Below are 22071 nucleotides of genomic sequence, written 5' to 3'. Positions count from 1 at the left end.
CCTAGCATTTTTTGTGTGACCTTGGACAAGTTATTTAACTTCTTCATGCCCCAGTTACCTCATCTATAAAGTGGGATTGGTAGTAGTAATGACCTCATAGGGCTGTTATAAGAATAAGGCCTTCCATGCTGTGGCCTCCCTTACCTCTTTGTCCTCATCTCCTACCTCTCCGCACCCACTACATTCATAGACCCAGGTGTCTTCTTGCTGTTCTTTGAACACACCAGGGACACTCCAACCTCAGTGCCTTGACATTGGCTCTTCTCTTTGAACACTTTTCTTCCAGATAGCCACATGGCCGTCTCACCTTCTACTCTTTTCAAACATCAGCTCAGTGAGTCTTACTCTGACCATCTGTGGCCCTCCCAGCCTCCCTAATCCTGATGTAGTTTTATTTTTCCATTGCATTGTTACCTTTAACATATTATATAATTTACATATTTCTTATGTTTATTGTATTTTGTCAGTTTCCTCTGGTATACTGAAAGCTTCCTGAGAGCAGGAATATTTGTTTTGTTTATTGATACTATTTCAAATACCTAGAACATGCTGGTCATTTATTACAGGTGAAGAGTAAATAAATATTGGTCGAATTAGTGATTAAATGAGACAATATGTGTAAAGCATTTAGAATGGTGCCTGACTCATAATAAGTGATAGATAAATGTTAGCCATCATTAGTGGTTTGTTTACTGGTCTTTTCATCTCTCATCTCTATGTTGTCGTTTCTCTCATCTCTCGTGTCCTGTATCTTCAGCCTCTTCCCTCTGTAGTTCCAATGAATTCATCTTCTTTCTCCTTTCTTAAAACCTCAGATAGCTTTCTTAAAGGGAGGCTTGATGGAAAGAGTCTGGGCTTGGAAGTGAGAGATAAAGTGGGAGCCTAGGACTGTGGTTGAGGGAGAGATTCTGAAGACATTTCTGAGGAATAGTTGACCAGATGAGGAGCCAAAAAGTAAGACTGACAGAACATAAGAGAAATTGGGATTTGGAGTTACAGGCTTGCATTTGAAACCGGTCTTCAAATACAAGTCACTTAACTATGGGCAAGTTAATTACTTGTCTATGCTTCATTTAAAAAATTTTAATAAATAAAACTTTAATTGATATAATCGACATATAACATTACAGCCAAACAATTCTCCTTGGCTGTCTATTCATCTAGCAGTTTCACAGTTGCTGGTTGCCATGTCCTGTGTACTAAGAATACAGAGATGAGATAATTCTTACCCTCAAGGAGCTCATTGTCAAGTACTTTAGTGTAGGAATTAACTAAGCTAAGCAAGGGGATGCAAGACAGAGAAGTACCAGCCTAGTCAAGAACATAAAGATAAGAAATTGCCAGCAATCATGATGTCAAGGAACTAAAGCCATTTTTTTTTTTCAGTGTTAGAGTTGTGAGAGATGAAACTGGCTAGACTTGCAGGTTAAGGGAGGTTCCCCCCCCCCCCCAATCCCCCAAGCTTTTTAAGCTTTCCTTGTGCTGGTGCCTGGCTTGAAATGGCCTTCATCTTTCATTAGAACTCTACTACTTGTCCCATCGAAGACTCCATCCCTTTTTTTCCTTCATCTCACCCAAATGTGATCATACCCTCTGAGTGCTTAGAGCTGCATTGTCCAGCACATGTGGCTACTGAGCACTTGAAATGTGGCTAGTCTGAATTAAGATGTCCTGTGAGTATAAAATATATACTAGATTTCAAAGACAGTATGAAAAAAGGAATGTAAATCTTACTCTTTTTATATTATGTGTTGAAACATTTGGGAATATATTGGGTTAAATAAACTATTATTAAAATTAACCTATTTTCATGTTTTTTTAAAAGTTTATGTTATTTTTAATTTTATTTTTGGCTGCGTTGGGTCTTCGTTGCCGCGCGCGGGCTTTTCTCTAGTTGTGGCGAGCAGGGGCTACTCTTCGTTGCGGTGCACGGGCTTCTTACTGCAGTGGCTTCTCTTGTTGCAGAGCATGGGCTCTAGGCGCGCCGGCTTCAGTAGTTGTGGCACATGGGCTCAGTAGTTGTGGCTCGTGGGCTCCAGAGCGCAGGCTCAGTAGTTGTGGCGCACAAGCTTAGTTGCTCCGCGGCATGTGGGATCTTCCCGGACCAGGGCTCGAACCCGTGTCCCCTGCATTGGCAGGCGGATTCTTAACCACTGCACCACCAGGGAAGCCCTTTTTATGTTTTTTTAATGTTGCTACTAGAAAATTGAAAATTTCATGCATAGCTCACAAATCTATTGGATGGAGCTTGGAGTATTCACTCTCTGATTTTCTCATGGGGCGGAGATTGCCCCTTGTTTCAGTTACTGTTCCCCGTGTTAGCTCCCCAGCTAGATTATGAGTGTTAAAAGTTTGACACCATACTTTTCTATTTCTTTTATCCCCTTATAGTGCCTGCTACTTAGTAAGTGCTTAGCATATAATTAACTGGTCAAAAGCTACCAAGTCAAAGTTTTCTTTAGCCACAATTTATTTGTGCCTTATTCTTCTGAGGGTTGGTCAAGTAAATTATTTTTCAGTTTATTTCATTATTATGATAGCTCACTTGCTATGCCAATAATAAGTGTTTTATTACAAGTGAAACCAATTTGAATTTATGCATATGAACAATAATAGTTCCCCTTCCCTATTATTCATATTTTTGGAAACATTTTCATAAACTCAGCTGCAAAAGTCATATCTTTGATCTGAACAGTGTGAGGCTGTTCTCTTGCTTATTTATTCCTGTTAATTCCTATATGTCATTTTCCTTATCCTTCCAACAGGTTACTGTTCTAACATTTTAACATATTGTCATGCGTGTACATGTATGTGTTCTTAGAACTGTATGTTTCATACTTTGTGTAAATATTGCATAGTCTCATCTATGCATCGAATCTGTTGCTTCTAACTGCTGCATAGCACTCTGTGGTATGAGTCTACCACATTTTACCTACTTGCTGAGGTAGACTACTTGCCGCCTCACCCCCCCCCCCCCACCATGCAATGCAGCAATGAATATCTTCATACATGTCCCCTTGTGGAGCTGTGTAAGAATTTCTTGGGGATGTGTAGCTAGGAGTGGACCTCCTGGGTCACAGGAAATGTCAGATAGTGCCAGGTTGCTCTTCTGGATGGCTCTGTCAGCCCACACTCCCGCCAGTAGTGCACAGGGGTTTTTGTCTCCTTGGTTCCTCCAACATTTAGAATTATCCAGCTTTCTAATTTTTTTTGCCAGCCTACTAAAGTAGTTTAATGTGCTACTTCATTATTAACTTGCGTTTCTCTATGGTTTTTAGTATGTCTATATATTCCTTGGCTCTGGGGGCCTTCTGTAAATTGCTGCTTTTCCTTTGTCCCTTTTTCTATTTGGTTGTTGTTTTTTTCTTGTAGATTCTTAGGTGTTCCTTGATTTTCTAGATATTAATCTGATGTAGGTTTTAGACATTGCATGTATCTTCTGTCATCTTTCTATAAGACCCTTATTGGACAGAAATTCTTAATTTTGGTGTAACCAACGTTTGCCTTATGTTTGTGCTTTTGAAGTTTTGCTTAAATGCCTGGCTCACAAGGATATATTCTCTCACATTTCACATTAACCTTTTATCATTTTACCTTTCACATGTAGGTTTTTTAATCCCTCTAGATTAAAAGGGAGCCTGCCTTTTGTGTATGGACTTAGGTAGGGATCTAGTTTTATTTTCCTCTATAGACTGATACAGTGAACCAGTTTTCCTACTGCTATCCACTCAATGGTCCATCCTTTCCCCATTGGTTTATAGGACTGCTTTCATTGTATCTTATGTTCCCATACATTCATGTCTTTTAGCTTTGTATTTTGCTGCATTGGTCTGTTTTTCTGTTGTGCCGATACCCTACAGGTTTTCTTTTCTTTAAAAATTACCGTGGCTTTGTAATATATGTAATCTACGTACCTTTATATGTATCTATTGAATTTTTTGTTTTAAAATAATTTTAGACTTAAAATTGCAGGATTAGTACAGAGTTCATGTATACTTTTCACTCAGGTTCTCCTGATGTTAACACTTAGATAACCATGGTGCAGTTATGAAAACCAGAAAGTTAACATTGGCCCGATACCATTAATGATGACTGCAGAACTAATTTGAATTGTCACCGGTTTTTCTCCAGGGTTCTTTTTCTGTTCTAAGTTCCAATCAGAGATCCCACAATTTAAGTTTGTCTGATGTTTTCTCAAAATTAGATTAAGGTTATATATTTTTGGCAAGAATGCCACAGAAAAGATGTTGTGTCCCTCTCAGTGCATGCTTTTAGAGGGTGCAATGAAAGAGATACGTCTTGTTACTGGTTTTAACCTTGATCACTTTTCATTTCTGAACTTTTTTTTTTTTAACTTCTTTTTCAAGGCTGACCTGGCAGCCATGAAATATTCGTCCATGTACACTTTAGAGTAAGTTTAAGATTACTCATAAATTACTGGCTGGAAATTTTAATTGATATTGCATTGAACTTATTGATTAATTTGGGTAGATTGTATAATATTATCTATCTAAGAGTGTAGAATTCCCATTTATTCAGAGTATCTTTTATGTCTTTTATTAAAAATTTAAAGCTTTCTCCAGAGAGCTCTTATATATTCTTAATTAAGTTACTTTCTACCTACTTTCTTAGTTTTTATTGCTATTATAAATACTTATTTTTAGTTAAATTTTGTGGTACGTTACTACTGGTGTAGAGAACTGTGGTTATAGGTTGGTCTTGCACCTTGCCAAGCTCTCTCTTGAGTTCTAGTGGTATTTCCAATTCTTTTGGTTTGCAGTTAGATCATATCATCTACAGATAACGACACTTTTCTCTCCGAGTTTTTTGGGTTTTTTAAAAAATTTATCTGTCTTATTTATTTATTTTTGGCTGCATTGGGTCTTCATTGCTGTGCGCGGGCTTTCTCTAGTTGCAGCGAGTGGGGGCTACTCTTTGTTGCAGTGCACAGCCTTCTCATTGCGGTGGCTTCTCTTGTTACGGAGCACGGGCTCTAGGCGCACCAGCTTCAGTAGTTGTGGCACACGGGCTTACTTGCTCCGCGGCATGTGGGATATTCCTGGACCAGGGCTCAAACCTGTGTCCCCTGCATTGTCAGGTGGATTTTTAACCACTGCGCCACCAGGGAAGTCCCTGGACTCCTTTAATCTTTGAGATTAAATTAAACAGCTCTGAGTGCCTGTTGTGTGTTTAGTGCTGCCACAAAAAGTGGCTACTATTATGTAACTTTTTTTTTTTGGTCCTCAGGTTGTTTATTGTCACCTTCGGAAGAAAAAAAAAATTCATGCATGAAGTAATCGGCTAATAGTACAAGAATTCAAAATTTTTTTTAGAATACTAGGAAATTTTTTCTTCTTCAGGGCCACTGATGGATGCATGGGAAAAATAAAATGAAGGCCAAGAAAAGGCAATTTAATTTGCTTCTGTTTGAGAGAATTTTTTAGTTAAACACATTAGATTTTAAAATTTCAGGACTTTATGTATCAAACTAAATATACTAAGTTCAATAACTCTGTTGGAATTTAACAAACATCAGATATTTCAATCTGTTATATGAGTTTACACTCTTACGGGGAAGTACGGGTTTCTTTTGGGTTTGTATTATGATTATTTGCATAAGGGTGTATTAGGTTAAGCTAGGTTATGCTGTGGTAACATACATGACCAAAATCTTAGTGGCTTAACACAGTTTAAAAAAACTGTCAACTTCATTGACTCCATGGAGAGTGATCTCCATTTCCAGGCCATTTGGTCCTGTGACCCTCCATCTTTGGACAGTGCTCTGGGTTCAGGAGAAACCACAGGGCTGGAGTCAAGCACTGGCAATAAATGCTTCAGCATGGAAATTACATGTCACTTTCACTCATATCTCATTGGCCAATCTTAGGCACATGGCTATTGCGAACCTCAAGTGAGGGGAGTAAGTTTCTCTGGGAAGTCAGTGTATTGTGGTGGATAATTGTCTACAACAAAGTAGCCAAATAGAGATAGATACAAGCAGAGTACATCCAGAGCCCAAAGGAAAAGAAATTCTGATGCAGGGAGAGTCATGGAAGGCTTCATAAAGATGGTGACAAATGACTCAAACATAAGGGAATGAGTAGGATTTTCTTAGGTTTGAAGAGAAGAAAGGGCGCTCAAACTGAGGGAGGATCATGCTAAAGAATAGTGGATGATGTAGCGGGAGAGGAGGAATGGATTACATCACAGAGGGCCTTGAATTCATTTAACATTCACTCAACAACAATGTATTGCACAGCTACTATGTGCCAGGCACTGTTCCAATTTCAGGGAATATCTGATAAGGAACAAAACAGACAAAGATCTCTGTGTTCTCCTGCAGGTTACATGCTAGTGGATGTAGTGCTAAGGAGTTAGTTTTTATTATAAGTAGATCGGAGAGTATGCAAAGGTATAAACTAGATGCCTTTGAATTTTAAGTTTCTGATATTTCTATTTTACATGCAGAAGACAGTTGATTTGCATAAAAGGTAATATTTTGTCTGTTTAACTGTACCTCACTCTATAAAACTTAATACATGAAGGGCTGAATTTATAAAACATATAAATTAGAAAGTGTATGTTTGCATTTAAAAAGCTTTTTTGACCAAAATTTTGGATAGCAGTATAATTTTAAAAACTATATTTTCATTGCATAAATAGTAAAACCACTTGACATATACCTCGTGGGAACAGGGACTTTGTTTTATGCACTGCTGTTTCTAACACTCAAAACAGTGCCCAGCTCATATTTATATAACATCTATTATACAGGGCTTCCCTGGTGGCGCAGTGGTTAAGAATCTGCCTGCCAGTGCAGGGGACACGGGTTTGAGCCCTGGTCCGGGAAGGTCCCACACGCTGCGGAGCGACTAAGCCTGTGCGCCACAACTACTGAGCCCGTGTGGCACAACTACTGGAGCCCACGTGCCTGAAGCCTGTGCTCCGCAACAAGAGAAGCCACCACAATGAGAAGCCTGCGCAGCACAACGAAGAGTAGCCGCCGCTTGCTGCAACCAGAGAAAAGCCCGCGTGCAGCAACAAAGACCCAATGCAGCCAAAAATAAAAATAATAAAATAAAATAAAATAAATTTATTTTAAAAAATCTATTATACATTATCATTTGATAAATATTTGAATGAATGAATAGAAGAAAGAAATTTGGGAGATAAAAATTTCCCATAATTTAACCATGTGAATGTTACAGTGATCAGTATTTTGATATCATTTATTTAGTCATCCCAATATTTATTAAGTACCTGTTCTATGCCAACTGCTAAGATCTAAGGAACAATAAATTACTGTCCCTGTTTTTATGAAACTTACATCTAGTTTGGAAATAAACATAATGGTTACCAAAATTTTTAAAAAACTACTCCAGCTGATCTACAAAAATTTGCATTACAATATACCTATTTTGTGTAAAGCCTTAGTGTAATAACTTAGTTGTTATTTTAGTTTTTTCTTTAATCAAGTCCTCGTTTATAATAGGCTATTTTTTAAATAATCTTTTTAAAATTTATTTATTTTATTTATTTTTGACTGCATTGGGTGTTTGTTGCTGTGCGCAGGCTTTCTCTAGTTGCAGCGAGTGGGGGCTGTTCTTTGTCGTGGCGTGCAGGCTTCTCATTGCGGTGGCTTCTCTTGTTGTGGAGCACAGGCTCTAGGCGCATGGCCTTCAGTAGTTGTGGCACGCAGGCTCCAGTAGTTGTGGCTCATGGGGTCTAGAGCGCAGGCTCAGTAGTTGTGGCACATGGGCTTAGTTGCTCCGTGGCATGTGGGATCTTCCCGGACCAGGGCTCGAACCCGTGTCCCCCGCATTGGCAGGTGGATTCTTAACCACTGAATCACCAGGGGAGACCCTATAATAGGCTATTTTATAATTTGGAAATTAGAATCTTTTTGTTATAGGAACAAAGTTGCTTAGATTTGTAACCAGTTTGTAAAAGTCTATTTAACCTAAAATATACATTTACAGTAAAAAACATAGAAATTGTTGTTTGCAATGCAGTATTATGTGATAATTGAATAAAACAGAAGAGAACCTATCCCAAAACCTGGTACATGAGAGACAGAGATTTACTTAGTGGAATATGAAAAAGTAGATAGAAATTAATGTGGACATTCTGAAAAGGACATCTTTTGAGGACTTCAGTTGATGGCACGAATTCTTAAGCTTTTACTGTAAAATACTTGTTTTTCCTTTTTCCTTGATATGAGTGTGTTACAAAGTATAGTTTCTTATGTTTATCACCTAGAATCAGGCTTGTTGTGATCTATACGTAGAGAAAGAGAGAGCATGAGAAACAAGGGACATTTTCCTGGACAAAAAGTTGGAAAAGAGAAAAGAGTGAAAGAGGTTGAAAGTGTCTTTGTAGAGTGTCGTGAGAGTGAGAGGCCTTCCTTGAGCAGGAAGGAGTTAGCAGCCATGAAAAGTAGGCAGTGGGGCATGGCATCCTTTGGGCACTAGGGGAAAGAGGAAGCACTAGGCAGCTGGCTGCTTGTACGTACAGAATTGTACACGTCAGGCATTTGTACCTCTCGTACCTTTATATTTAAGATGGTTAGAGGCATATATGATTTGTTTTACCTTTATGGAGTATATTGAGTACTGTATTCATCTCTTCAACAAATATTTGTCAGGGACTACAGAGTCTGGCTGTTTCTTTAAACACATTGTTTTAAATTATCGTTAGCAGCATAGTTTAGAAAGAAGTTGGGAATCTAGGTTCTCTTTGAATTTCTCACTAGTGATGTGGCAGTGAATAAATCTCAAGGTGTGCTCATCTGGTGAATGGTGATATTAGCTGTTCTGCCTGCATCACAGGGTGTGTTAAGGATAATATGTGCTGGTACATTTAATAGCATATGAAAAAGTCAAGTTCCTTTTTTTTTTAAATTTTTATTGGAGTATAGTTGTTTTACAATGGAAAAGTTAAACTCTTTACAACTGTAAGGCAGTCCTGTTTCTCTTATTTTATGTTACAGCCACATATAGAAAATATCTTCTTTCTTTCTGAACAGCCAGTTGAATTTCAACACTTGGTATTTCTCTTCTCAGCATTTTCTTGTTTTCCTCATAAATTTATATCAGGTGGGCAAATCCCTTTGAAGTGCCACATGTATTGGGATTAAAATTAAAGCAGTGATGTGTTTTTTTAAAATTAATTAATTAATTTATTTATTTATTTTTGGCTGTGTTGGGTCTTCGTTTCTGTGTGAGGGCTTTCTCTAGTTGCGGCAAGCGGGGGCCACTCTTCATCGCGGTGCGTGGGCCTCTTCACTATCGCGGCCTCTCTTGTTGTGGAGCACAGGCTCCAGACGCGCGGTCTCAGTAGTTGTGGCGCGTGGGCCTAGTTGCTCCACGGCATGTGGGATCTTCCCAGACCAGGGCTCGAACCCGTGTCCCCTGCATTGGCAGGCAGATTCTCAACCACTGCGCCACCAGGGAAGCCCCAGCAGTGATGTTTTGTTTCTTCAACTAGAGGCTCTTAAAACTTGTCAAGTACTGTGGGTCTCTCATTTCCTAATGTTTGTTGTATGTTTTATTGTAGCACACGTCACATGGAGACGGGCGGCAAGAAGTTACCTCTCGCACTGGGCGCTCTGGAGCACGGTGTAGAAACTCTGTAGCTTCCTGTGCAGATGAACAACCTCACATCGGAAACTACAGACTGTTGAAAACAATCGGCAAGGGGAATTTTGCAAAAGTGAAATTGGCAAGACACATCCTTACAGGCAGAGAGGTAAATACAAATTATGCTTGATTTCTGTTAGTACACTTGCTCTGTTTAGTTCCATGTGAGAGAAAGAGGAAAAGAATGTATATATTTGGGCTAATTAAACATTTTTTTAAGAACAAGAAGCTTATGTATTAATTATGTGGGAGTTCTTTTGCTTTCTCATTTCTTTAAATGTTATAAAGATTATATTGAGTGTTTGAATAATCTTTTGCATTTAAAAAGAGGTAGTGTTCTTTTCAGTGGTAAATGTATACCACCACAGTAAAAATTTTTAACTTCATTATAAGCTCATGGTGCTTGAAAAAATCAATAGTGTTGTCTGTTTTTATAGATTTATCCTCAAGAAGTTTCTTCATCTCCCCAAATATTTTTCTCATAGCTTATGTTTGACAGGTTATTGTGCAGGAAGGCACCTGCTTTCCTAGTTTTTGTGATATTGGCTTTCTACTCAACCACATGCCATATTTATTAAAAACACTTCCATTAAAACTGCTACTAGGGGGACTTTCCTGGTGGTCCAGTGGTTGAGAATATGCCTGCCAATGCAGGGGACACGGGTTCGATTCCTGGTTCGGGAAGATACCACATGCCGTGGAGCAACTAAGCCCTTGGGCCACAACTACTGAGCCTGTGCTGTGGAGCCCACGGACCACAACTGCTGAAGCCCGTGTGCCTAGAGCCCATGCTCAGCAGCAAGAGAAGCCACCGCAATTAGAGGCCTGTGCACCACAATGAAGAGTAGCCCCCGCTCACTGCAACTAGATAAAGCCCGCGCACAGCAATGAAGACCCAACGCAGCCAAAAATTAAAAAAAAAAAAATCATAATAAAAATAAGTTAATTAAAAAAAAACAACTGCTACTAGGGACTTCCCTGGTGGTCCAGTGGGTAAGGCTCCGCTCTCCCAGTGCAGGGGGCCTGGGTTTAGTCCCCAGTCGGGGAACTAGATCCTGCATGCATGCCGCGACTAAGAGTCCGCATGATGCAACTAAAGGATCCCACATGCTGCAGTGAAGATCCTGCCTGCCGCAGCTAAGACCTGGCACAGCCAAAATAAATAGATAATAAAATAATTAATAGGGACTTCCCTGGTGGTGCAGTGGTTAAGCATCCGCCTGCCAATGCAGGGGACACGGGTTTGATCCAGGTCCGGGAAGACCCCACATGCCATGGAGCAACTAAGCCCATGCTCCACAGCTACTGAGCCTGCGTTCTAGAGCCCGCGAGCCACAACTACTGAGCCCACGTGCCACAACTATTGAAGCCCGCACACCTAGAGCCCATGCTCTGCAACAAGAGAAGCCACCACAATGAGAAGCCCACGCACCACAACGAAGAGTAGCCTCTGCTCGCCGCAACTATAGAAAGGTCTTAGTGCAGCAACTAAGACCCAACGCAGCCAAAAATAATAATAATAATAATAATTGGGCTTCCCTGGTGGCACAGTGGTTGAGAATCTGCCTGCCAGTGCAGGGGACACAGGTTCGAGCCCTGGTCTGGGAAGATCCCACATGCCGTGGAGCAACTGGGCCCGTGAGCCACAACTACTGAGCCTGCGCGTCTGGAGCCTGTGCTCTGCAACAGGAAAGGCCGCGATAGTGAGAGGCCCACGCACCGCGATGAAGAGTGGCCCTCGCTTGCCGCAACTAGAGAAAGCCCTCGCACAGAAACGAAGACCCAACACAGCCAAAAATAAATAAAATAAATTTTAAAATAATAATAATAACCATAATAATTAATAAATAATTTTTTTAACGAAACTGCTACTAAACTAACTCCCTCCTCACATTCTACTTATGCAGTACAGAACTGTTCTGCCTTTTTTTTTTTTTTTTTTACATAGTTTATTGCATTTGGATCTTTGTACCTGCAATTCCTTTGCCTAAAATACACTTCACCCTTTGTATAGGAGTCACTTCTTCTGGAAAGTAGTCATTGACAGACTCCCTTTCCCCAGGCATGGGATTCATGTTAAAAATCCTGATACTTTCCTTAGATAGTATGTTTTACTATTACAATTACATAAACAATTATGTTTTACTGTTACAATTACAATTATATTGGAATTGCTTGTTTACCTGTCTTCCCCCTCTAGTCTATAGGGTAGACGTCAGTACTTAATCATGTTTGGCACATATTAGATACTTAATAAATATTTATTGAATGAATTTAATGTTACTTTTGAAGGAAGCTTTATAAAGAAATGCCTCCCATGTACCAAAGCCTCCTGATATGTGTGCCAAGTATTACAGATGTGCCATGGTACTGATGCCTGCAGCCCACCATGCTGAGGGCTGCTGGAGCAGGACCCACCCTGGGTTTGCTACAATTTGCCCTACAAATATTCCGATTTTCTGTGTGTGCTGACCTGAAGAAGGTTGGGGAGCATTGGTCTGTGCTAACTGGAGTCTTAAGTAAAGACTGTAACTAAAAATTTGCCTCTTCACATTTCATCTCAATTTTAGTGACAGTTCCCTGGTTAAGACTTCTGGTTGTAGAGATGCCTGGACTGCTTTTGGAACCAGTAAATAGCATGAGTGGGTGCAGGTTTCTTTGCTGCCCTTGATCAAAAATTTTTGAAATAAGGAACAAAACCTCTGAGTTTATTTCCCTCACCAATCTCGAGTGGTTACTCGGCCAGTTTCCTTACATAGGTAGAGATGGTGGGTTAAAAGAGGAGTGGGACAGACAGACCCTCTCCCCTTTTACATAACATGTGTGCTGGAGTGTGGCTTACCATGTTTATATCTAGTAGGTTCTCTCTCCAGAAATGGCTTGAATCTGACTAGATAGTGGGTAAATTAAAACACTTTTTTTTTTAATTTGAAAAAAACAATTTTATTCTTTTTTTCCCCCTATTGTAGGTCTTATCCAGAATCATATAAAATGTAAACATTATAGAAATTCATTATGTAGAAAATAAAATTCCTTGAACTTTCTCTCCTCAAAGAGGATCATTTTCAGCAGTTTGGTGTAGATTACCACAGTTTTTTATATACACAGTAACTTTTTATTTTAACAAAAAGGGACTCATGGGACCTAATGTTAATTTTTCTTAGCAACATACTTGATCACGTCTGGATCTTAGTGCTCATAGATCTGACATTATGTTTAATGGAACGTCATCTTCCAGTGTGTGCTGGCACCGTAGTTCACCCCCGTTGGTGGGCATTGGGTGGTTTCTGGGTTTTTTGCTATTACAAACATCTGCAGTGAACGTTCTTTAACATAACTTTCTGTGCTCTTGTTAAGAGTGTTTCTGAAGGATAAATTCCTAGAAGTGTGGAGGTCCTGGGTCAGAGGGGATGAATATTTGATACTGTAATAGGTACTGCTAAATTGGTTTTGAGAGAACATTGTACTGTTTTATTAGCCCTACCGGAATGAATGAGAGTGCCCATTTTTCTACACCCTTGCTAACATTGTAGATAATTTTTGTCTATCGGATGAGCAATAAACGGTATTTTTAAAAAAAGATTGCTTTTTCCTGATAACTACTTAGATTGATGATATTTTCATATATTTGTGTCATTTTTATTTTCTTTTTAAAATAAGTTTCCTGTTGTATATCCTTTATCCATTTTTCTTTTCTCTTTTAAATCTTAGTGATTTAAACCTTTTATGTGTTTCAGACATCAGTCTGATCTGTCTGGGTTTCATGTCTTGGTGAGAAAGGTTTACTTCCAAGATTTTTTAAATTGATTCTGTTTTTTCTTCAAATACTCCTGTGGCTGGCATCTGAATGTTTAATTCATTTGGTATGTATTTTGGGGGATTACTATGAGGTGTAGGGCTCTAATTTTTTTTCCCCTATGTGCATTACTGCTTGTCCCAGATCATCTGTTCTTTCCCCCCTGTTTATTAAATTCCCTTTTGTTTCTTTGATTTAATTTATTTAGTTTTGTACCCATATCATGGTGTTTTTATTACTGCACCTTTTGATTGTACATTTTGATTTTTCTGGAGTAGGTTAAGTCCCCTGCTGATTATTCTTATTTTTTAAAAATTTCATTGCTCTTTTTTGCAATTTACTCTGTGAGATGAATTTTATTTCATTTCATTTCATTCCATTTCATTATTTTGGTGGTGCCATGCAGCTTGCGGGATCTTACTTCACCGACCAGGGATTGAACCCAGGCCACGGCAGTGACAGTGCTGAGTGGTAACCACTGGACCGCCAGGGAACTCCCAGTCAGATGAATTTTAGAAATAAGTTGCCATGTTCTAAAAACAGCCTTACTGGAATTTTGATTGGATTAATTTTGATGAAATTAATTGAATTTATAAACTGATTTGGAAGGCAATTTGCTGTTTTAATGATACGCAGTGTTTCTATCCAGGCATATGAAGTGTGTCTCGATTTTGTTTTTAAGGTTCATAATTTTCTTCATCTGGGTTTTGCATAGTTCTTGTTATGTTCATTACAAAGTGTTTTATAATTTTTGTTGCTGTTGTGAATGGGGTTTGTGAATATATGGGAAGGCTACCAAATTTGCATAATATCTTGTATCTGAGCACCTTTTGAACTTACTCTCATTTTGGATATCAAAATTAAGCAAGTTTATGTTATTTTTTAAATTATACATCATTTTTTCTTTTGATGTACAGTTCTATGGATTTTAACACATTTATAGATTGATGTTACCAGTACCGTAATCAAGATACAGAACAGTCCCATTACCTCAGAAAATTCCCTTGTGGTCCCTTTATGGTTGCTCCCTCCCCCATCATAACCTCCTGTAACCACCTGTCTATTCTTCATCCTCATAATTTTGTTTCTTTCAAGTCTGTCAAGTAAACGAGATCATACAGTATATCTTCTCTAATGCCTTTGAGATTGACCCAGGTTGTTGCATATAGTATTCTTAGTTTGTTCTTTTTTATTGCTGAGTAGTATCCCATTGTATGACTGGACCACAGTTTGTATCCACTCCCCCACTAAAGGACATTTGAGTTGTTTCCATGTTTGGCAATTATGAATAGAACTGCTATAAACATTCCTGTACAGGTTTCTATGTGAACATAAATTTTTATTTCTCTAGGATAATTAACCCAGGAGTGGGATTGCTGTCATATGGTAAAAAACTGAAGTTTTTCTAGAAAGTTGGTTTTATTACAGGCTTATTATAGTATAATATTCCTAATAGAAAGAAACTTAAAACTCTAGTCTAGTTATTATTTTTATCACTTGGTACTGTTCTCAGCCCACTAGAAACTAAGGTTTTTCCATCAGCATTCTCTTGCCCTTTTATGGGAATGTGATATATCTTTCCTATTGAGGTAGTAAGACTGCTAAAGAAAACCCAGAGTGCTCCAGAAAGTGGTATTGGTGATTCAGAGACTTAATTCATTCTGAGTCAGTAGGAGATAAAGAGTTACTATATGTTATGTTAAGAGACAGTTTTAATTGCTGTCGTTGGGATAAGACTAGCAATGTAGTAGAATTATATAGTGGAAAGAATTCCCTGAAAGAAGAGAGTGGGGATAATCTATATCATGCACTTAGGTCACAAGGGCATTGTGAACATAAAAGATACTCAAGAAAATTTATGTGATGGAAGAATGGCATTTTTACTGAACAGACAAATTAGTTTTTGTGAGGTTTTTTTTTTGTTTTGTCTGTTTTGTGGGGGCTGAGGTGCGCACCGCACGACTTTTTGGGCTCTTAGTTCCCCGGCCAGGGATTGAATCCAGGCCCTTTGCAGTGAGAGCGCTGCATCCTAACCACTGGACTGCCAGGGAACTCCTGTGAACAGACAGATTAGATTAATGAATTATAACCAAGAGAACGTCTTACATCTAGTGAACAGTTTCTAATCAAGTCTTTAAATAGAATGATTGTGGTAGAAGTCCACTGTAGATGAGACCTATCTCTCTAGGATGATTCTTAATTTTAGACCAGAAAAACACCCAAATCCTTATTTTATATATATTTAAAAATACAGGCACCAGTCATAAAATTCATCTGATTTAACTCTTTGATGAAAATGCTACCTATTGTCATAGAAGCAGCTATCCCATATTTGGGATTTGGGGATGTTAGTTCCATCTGCTGTCTTGGTTTTGGGTAGCTTTTCACAGCTGAAGATTATTTTGGGTTTTGAAATATTGTTTGTTTTAATATTACAGTTTTCTTTCAAGTCAAGTTTTTCTTTCAAGTTCATTTTTCCCCATAGTTATTTTCATAGGCCCCCAGGGATCTCTCCCCTAACATGAACTATAGGAGAACTCACTTGTATCTGTCATTTGGTACTTAATTGAGGCTGTTTTTTTACTGCCTTAAAAAATTATTTTCCAAAGTAATAACATGCCTATAGCTTAAAAAGTCAAATAATACTAAAAAGCTTCTAACTAAAATCGGACTTTCTTTGCCTCCTCTTTATCATTCAGTACCATTAATCAAAGGCTCCTACTTTCAATTTTCTAGGCTCTTTTTTCTGATACTCTTTTGGTTATCTCCTGATTTATAATTGTAGACATCACTGACTTTCTCCTTGTGGAAGATGGATATAGCTTTCTTATGATTCACTTCCACATCTACTTTCCTTTCCTCAGCCTTTCTATTGCAATGATATATTTAGTTAAAGTGAGATTTTTTTTAACTTAATCAAGCTATGTAAATGTTCAGTGTTGGACCACAATAATTTATTTTCTTATATAATTTTTTATTTTGTCTAGAATTAATAGTTACCTCAAGTTTTGTGTTTTTTTTTTTTAACTTTCTTATGGTTCTATGTATTTTCTGCAAATTGTTCCAACATATCTTTCAAATACCTTGCAGTACCGATGCATATGATGTAACGTATTAGTTCAAGAGAGAATAGGTGGGTAGAGGTTAGAAACAGCAAGATAGCGCTTTCAAGGCACAGATGAATGGGGTAGTGGCTACAGGGAGATGTCAGGCCAAGATATTTTTTAAAAGATGGGCAAAAAATACCAACATGTTTGTCTGCTAGTGGGAATAATTTAAGAGAAAGGGTACAAATGGTGCTTTGAGGAGAGGTGCTGGAATGGGTGAGAGGGGATGGTAGAGGTATTGGCTTTGGATAACGTGGACAGTCCTTACTTAGAAGTAGGAGGAAAGTAGAGGGTACTATGCCAGTATTCTGCAGGTGAGTGGTTCTAGATGAAGGTGGGAGCTTGATAAGTTTTCTTCTCATTGCAGCTCTTTTTTCAGTAAAATAGAAAGCAAGATTACCAACTAAGAATGTGACTATCAAGGAGATAGGAGATATTAGAGATCTGAGAAAGTTACAGTAATTAACAGGTTAGTAGGAGAGTGAATGGACTGAGAAATATAGTAGAATTACCAGGCAGCCTTAACGCTTCCCTGAGGTTACTGATCATGGATTTAGAGCGCGAATAGACAGCCTGGCTGTAATTTACTGTCCAGCAACATTCAGTTAACCAGACACAGGCATAGCATTTGTAGATGGTTGGGATTTTGCTATAGTAAGTGTAGTGAAATGGAAACAGAGCAAGGGCATTGATTTGGAATACCCAAGGGAGTGATTTCAATTAAAGACAATAGATTTAAGTAGGAAGTAAGTACTTGAGGGGGAAGGCAGACCATAAGAAGGTGATGGTTAAAGCAGAAACTAACACACCATTGTAAAGCAATTATACTTCAATAAAGATGTTAAAAAAAAAAAAAAAAAAGAAGGTGATGGGATCAATGGCTATGGATCCCGGTGAGCTCAGATAGTTATTGGGATTCTAGAGTGGGTGGGTGGGAAAGGTAGGAGGAGGTGGTTAGAGAGTGGGAAACTCAAGATTAAGATCATAGTGGGTTTTCCGATATTGGTAGTTCCAAAGTCTAGAGTATAACAGTGTAAATGGCTTCAGTATGTGGCTTTCCCCCCCTCCTTTCTAGCAGCTTTTTAGACTCTTCTCATTTATCCATGCTGTTGAGAAATTTCACAGTGAAGTGCCAAGGAGTTGGTCTTCATTCTTTGTTCCTGGTACTCATTGAACCCTTTCAATATGAACATTCTTATCTTTCAGTTCTGGAGAATTGTCTCATTTTATTATTTAAAAATCGTCATTCTAGAATTCCTTTTTTTTGGCTGTGCCGTGTGGTTTACAGGATCCTGGTTCCCTGACTAGGGATTGAACCTGGGCCCTGGCAGTGAAAGTGCCCAGTCCTAACCACTGGACTGCCAGGGAATTCCCAAGAGCCTTGATTATTTATTTTATTTACTTATTTATTTATCTATCTATCTATCTGTCTTGGTTTTCTGTCTCTGTTTCTGTTTTACCTTCTGAGTGATGTCTTTAACTTTATCTTCCAATCTTTCTGATAAATTTGTTGGAGTTCCTGCATGTGTCCTCCTCCTAGTTCTTTCCTGTTCTGATTATTTGTCTTTGTAGTATCCAGTTCTGGTATCAATACTGTTTCTTCTGTTAACTCTCTGAGGATAGTAAAAGCTTTATTCTTTTTTTTTTTTTTTAAGTAGATTTTTTGCTCCCTACATTGTTTCTCTTTTCTCTGGGATTCTTTCTTGGTGTCTGTCTTTCATACAGAGACTTTCTTTGGAATCTGGTAACCCCTGGTTGTCTGTGTCTATTTAAGGTGGAACCCTAAGAAGCTGATCAGAAGCTGGTTTGCATGTATAGGATATGTCTGACCACAGAACTTTCCTTTGGGAGTCATCCAGTGCTTTTATTGGAGGACCCAGATATCTTTGTCTTTAGATCTCTTCTCTGGGACCATTCTGTTCTCTAGGTTAAGAATCCTCTGTTCTGCCCGGGAGGAGCCATGGTCCCACCCCTCAGTGGCAGTCTGACACTTAATCTCCGCCCCCCTTTTCATCTCCATGCCTCACTCCTGCCCTCTCCTGGGCCGGTTGACCTTGAGTCCAGAGCCTCATTGTCTTCTCCACAGAATAAGTTTACAGTCCCTTAAGAACCGGTGGTCATTGGTTTGGTTGGGGAGCAGCAGCATTCTTTATACAGACTTTTGACTTTGGAATTAGCCCAGCAGCTCCCCTGTCGCCTTTGGTCCCCTGGGACCTCCAAGTCTGGAGCCGTTTCCAAGTCATGCTGGGAAGTCACACTGTTCCTGGTTATAGTGTCCTTTCCTCTGTTGTCTCTTCTCTCTCTTTCAGAAAGTTGTTGAAATAGTTTTCCCACTGTTGTCTTCTCAGCTTGTTATTGTGCTCTTGTGGCTGTATGCGTTTATTGTCAGTCTGTGTCCTCTCTCCTACACTAGAGGAGAAACCAGAGAGAGGCCAGAGGGAAAAAGATTCAGTCTTGAACCTCATTCGTCCTTGGCCTCTAAATACTCAATAACTATTTGTCGTTGGTTGTAAGAATGATAAAATCGTACTTCTTTTTCCTTGAATGTGCTAAACTTCTTGAGATTTTAGTCACAACTTTTTGTGTATATGAAGACTATGTTAATAGCTTTACAGGAAGTTTGGAGACCAGAGAGGAAAAAAAAATTCCCACAATCAAAATATTCTGAATACCATTTTTATTTTTTGTATATTCTCCATATTTTATATGTATTTTCAACATACTTTTGGCCATAATTTTGTATCCTGGTGTTTTTCCCTCAGAATATTAATTATCCTAAACAGGTTTCCCTGTTGCTGCATAATCATAATTGTAGGTTTCAATGCTTATGTGCAATTCCATTGATTAGAACAATAGTTCTTAAACTTTTTTTTTGGTCTCAAAATTCCATTAAACTTTTAAAATTGAGAACTCACAACAAGCTTTTGTTTATATGGGTTATATCTGTTGCTGTTTACGGTATTAGAAGTTAACACTAAGAAACCTAAAATATATATTAATTCATTTAAAATAATGGCAGACCTTTTACCTGTTAATATAATGTATTTTTATGAAAAACAACTATTTTCCAAAACAAATTACAGAGAAGAGTGACACTGTTTTAATTCTTTGCAAATCTCTTTAACGTCTTGTTTAGTAAAAGTTAGCTGGATTTTCATATCTGATCTGCGTTCACGCTGTTTTGGTAGTTGCTCTGGTTGGAGTGTATGAAGAAAATGTGGCCCCACACAGATAGGTAGCGAGAAGAGAAAGGAGGACCTCAGTATCTTTTTCAGGTGGTTCTGGGTATTGCTCTTTGATACTCTACTAAAACTCAATAAATAGTCATTTCTTGGAAGGGGGGCAGTGATTAATATAGAATGTTTATTCAAAACACTGTTGATGGACAAAAAGAGTTAATACTCTGAACAATTTGCTTCAATTGGAAGTTAATAGTAGCAGATTTGGAAGTGAGCAAGCAGAACGGTAAAGATAGCCTTAGTAGTCTGATAACAGATACAGCTGAAAATCACAAAGATGATCATCATGGTTTATTGTGGAGTATTTACAGTTAATGTGCAGAAAAAGAAAAAACTTCCCATAAACCCAGTTCCCACAAATTAAAAATCACTTAATTACATAGTTGTGACACTTTTTGTTTATCATGGTAAAATATACATAACATTTACCATTGTAGCCATTTTTAAGTGTGCAGCTCAATGGCGTTAAGTACATTTGCAGTGTTTGCAACCATCACTGTCCATCTTCGGAACAGATATAGTCAGTCTCATTATTCACAAATTCCATATGTGCAAATTCACATACTACAAAATTTATTTGTAATCCCAAAAATGAGTACTAGCTGTGCTTTTGCAGTCTTTTTCGGACATGCACAGAGCAGTAAAAAGTTTGAATTGCTTAATGTGCGTTTCCCCAGCTGAGGCCCAACAAGGTGACACTCTGCCTTCTTTCAGCCTTCATACTATAAACAGATGCCCTTTTTGTGGTTATTTAGTACACATTTTCCACATTTTTGTGCATTTTGTTGGTGATTTTGTTTAAAATGGCCCCCAACTGTAGGGCTGAGTATTAGCCAGTGTTCCTAAGTGCAAGGCTTTGATGTGCCTTACAGAGAAAATACATTTGTTAGGTAAGCTTCATTCAGGCATGAGTTAGATAGTGCTGTTCAGTGTTAATGAATCAATAATGTATAGTAAATGAGGTATCCTTAAACAGAAACACACATAAAACAAGGTTATGTGTTGATCAGTTGATGAAAATGTTATGACCAGGGGCTCACAGGAGTCTTAACTCTTTCCCCCTAGGAACAGTGGTTCAGTATTCACTAGTTCAGTGTTCAGAGTGACTTCATAGAATGTAATTACTGTGAACAACGTGAATCAACTGTCCTTTTTTTTCTGAAGGAGGAGGGTTAATTGTTACTGGTGTTTTCCCCTAACAACAGATATATGGGAAGGGGTATTAGAAAAGGGTATAGGCTTTCCTCAGATGTCTGATTCTTGAAAACGTTTTTAAGAGCGGAGAAATAGGAAGCACATTGAGAGCTCTCTACATGAGGTGTGTGGAAGGTGCTGCTCAGGTGCCTGGCTTGGCTTCACAGTGGCTGGGAGGAAAGTTGGCCTTTTGCCGGGATCTTCCGTATTCAAGGCACTGAGTTATTTTCTCTGGTCAGTACTAAGTTTTTCCTGGATTGCACCCTTCTTAGAGCATACTCTAGGCTTGTATGTGCCCTGCTCTGGGTGCCTCTGATTTTTGTCCCCCAGAAATTATTTAAAGTCACTTGTCTGCTGATGCCACCTCTCCCATTCTCTTTGCCATTCTTTGTCATTTTGTCTTTATTGTTTAATTGGACTATCAGGTGGAAGAAGAGAGAATGCATGTGATTAGTATGCCATCTTTAACTGAATGTCCTCATTATGGGTATGAAGGAGCTTTTCATTGTTATTTTTATTCAAGTTAATTATATATTATACAGTTTAAAGAGTCAAGACTTTTTTTTTTCTTTTTTTATGTGTTCCCTGCCTGCCCCCACCAATTCCCTAATCTCCTAAAATGGCCACTTTCAGTCTTTTAAACTGATTCTTTAGGTTTTACTTTCATATCTTTTAATAGCATGTTTTATTCTTAATTATTTTTTCAGTTTTAGGCATCATTATCTATTAACTTCACTATGATTTTTTAAAGTCATCACTGACTTTTAAAAATTAACTCCTTATTGATATATAGCACACATCCAGAAAAAGTGTAAACATTTGCTTAACCATGACCCAGGGCAAAAATATACCATGACTTGAACCCCAGAAGTCCTCCTTTCTACCTCCTTCTAATCATTTCACTGTCCTTCCTCCTCAAGATAGCACTATCCTGACTTCTAAAACACCATATTCTGGTTTTTTCTCTTAAAGTTTTACTAATGGAATCATACAGTATTGATGATTTTGTGTCTGCCTCTTTTACTCCGCCCTGTGCTTGTGCCATTCACCCGTTTTGTTTGTATTGTTAGGTGTTAATTTGAAGCTTTATTTTGTAG

At 38.4% G+C, this 22071-nt stretch overlaps 1 protein-coding gene across 6 annotated transcripts in view; it reads left to right on the top strand.

Annotated features, from left to right (window-relative positions):
• MARK3 (microtubule affinity regulating kinase 3) overlaps window positions 1-22071 on the top strand; it is a 105150-nt gene that overhangs the window by 7414 nt on the left and 75665 nt on the right. For all 6 annotated transcript variants that reach the window (XM_068540071.1, XM_068540051.1, XM_068540061.1 and 3 more), the window contains one exon: window positions 9556-9747. In XM_068540071.1, coding sequence (XP_068396172.1) covers window positions 9556-9747 — 192 coding nt within the window. The remainder of the gene's footprint in view (window positions 1-9555; window positions 9748-22071) is intronic.

The sequence above is a fragment of the Eschrichtius robustus genome, chromosome 1 (assembly GCF_028021215.1).
Source record: "Eschrichtius robustus isolate mEscRob2 chromosome 1, mEscRob2.pri, whole genome shotgun sequence".
Classification (NCBI taxonomy): domain Eukaryota; kingdom Metazoa; phylum Chordata; class Mammalia; order Artiodactyla; family Eschrichtiidae; genus Eschrichtius; species Eschrichtius robustus.
Note: the sequence above shows the minus strand (reverse complement) of the source record. Positions and strands in the feature narration are given on the sequence as shown.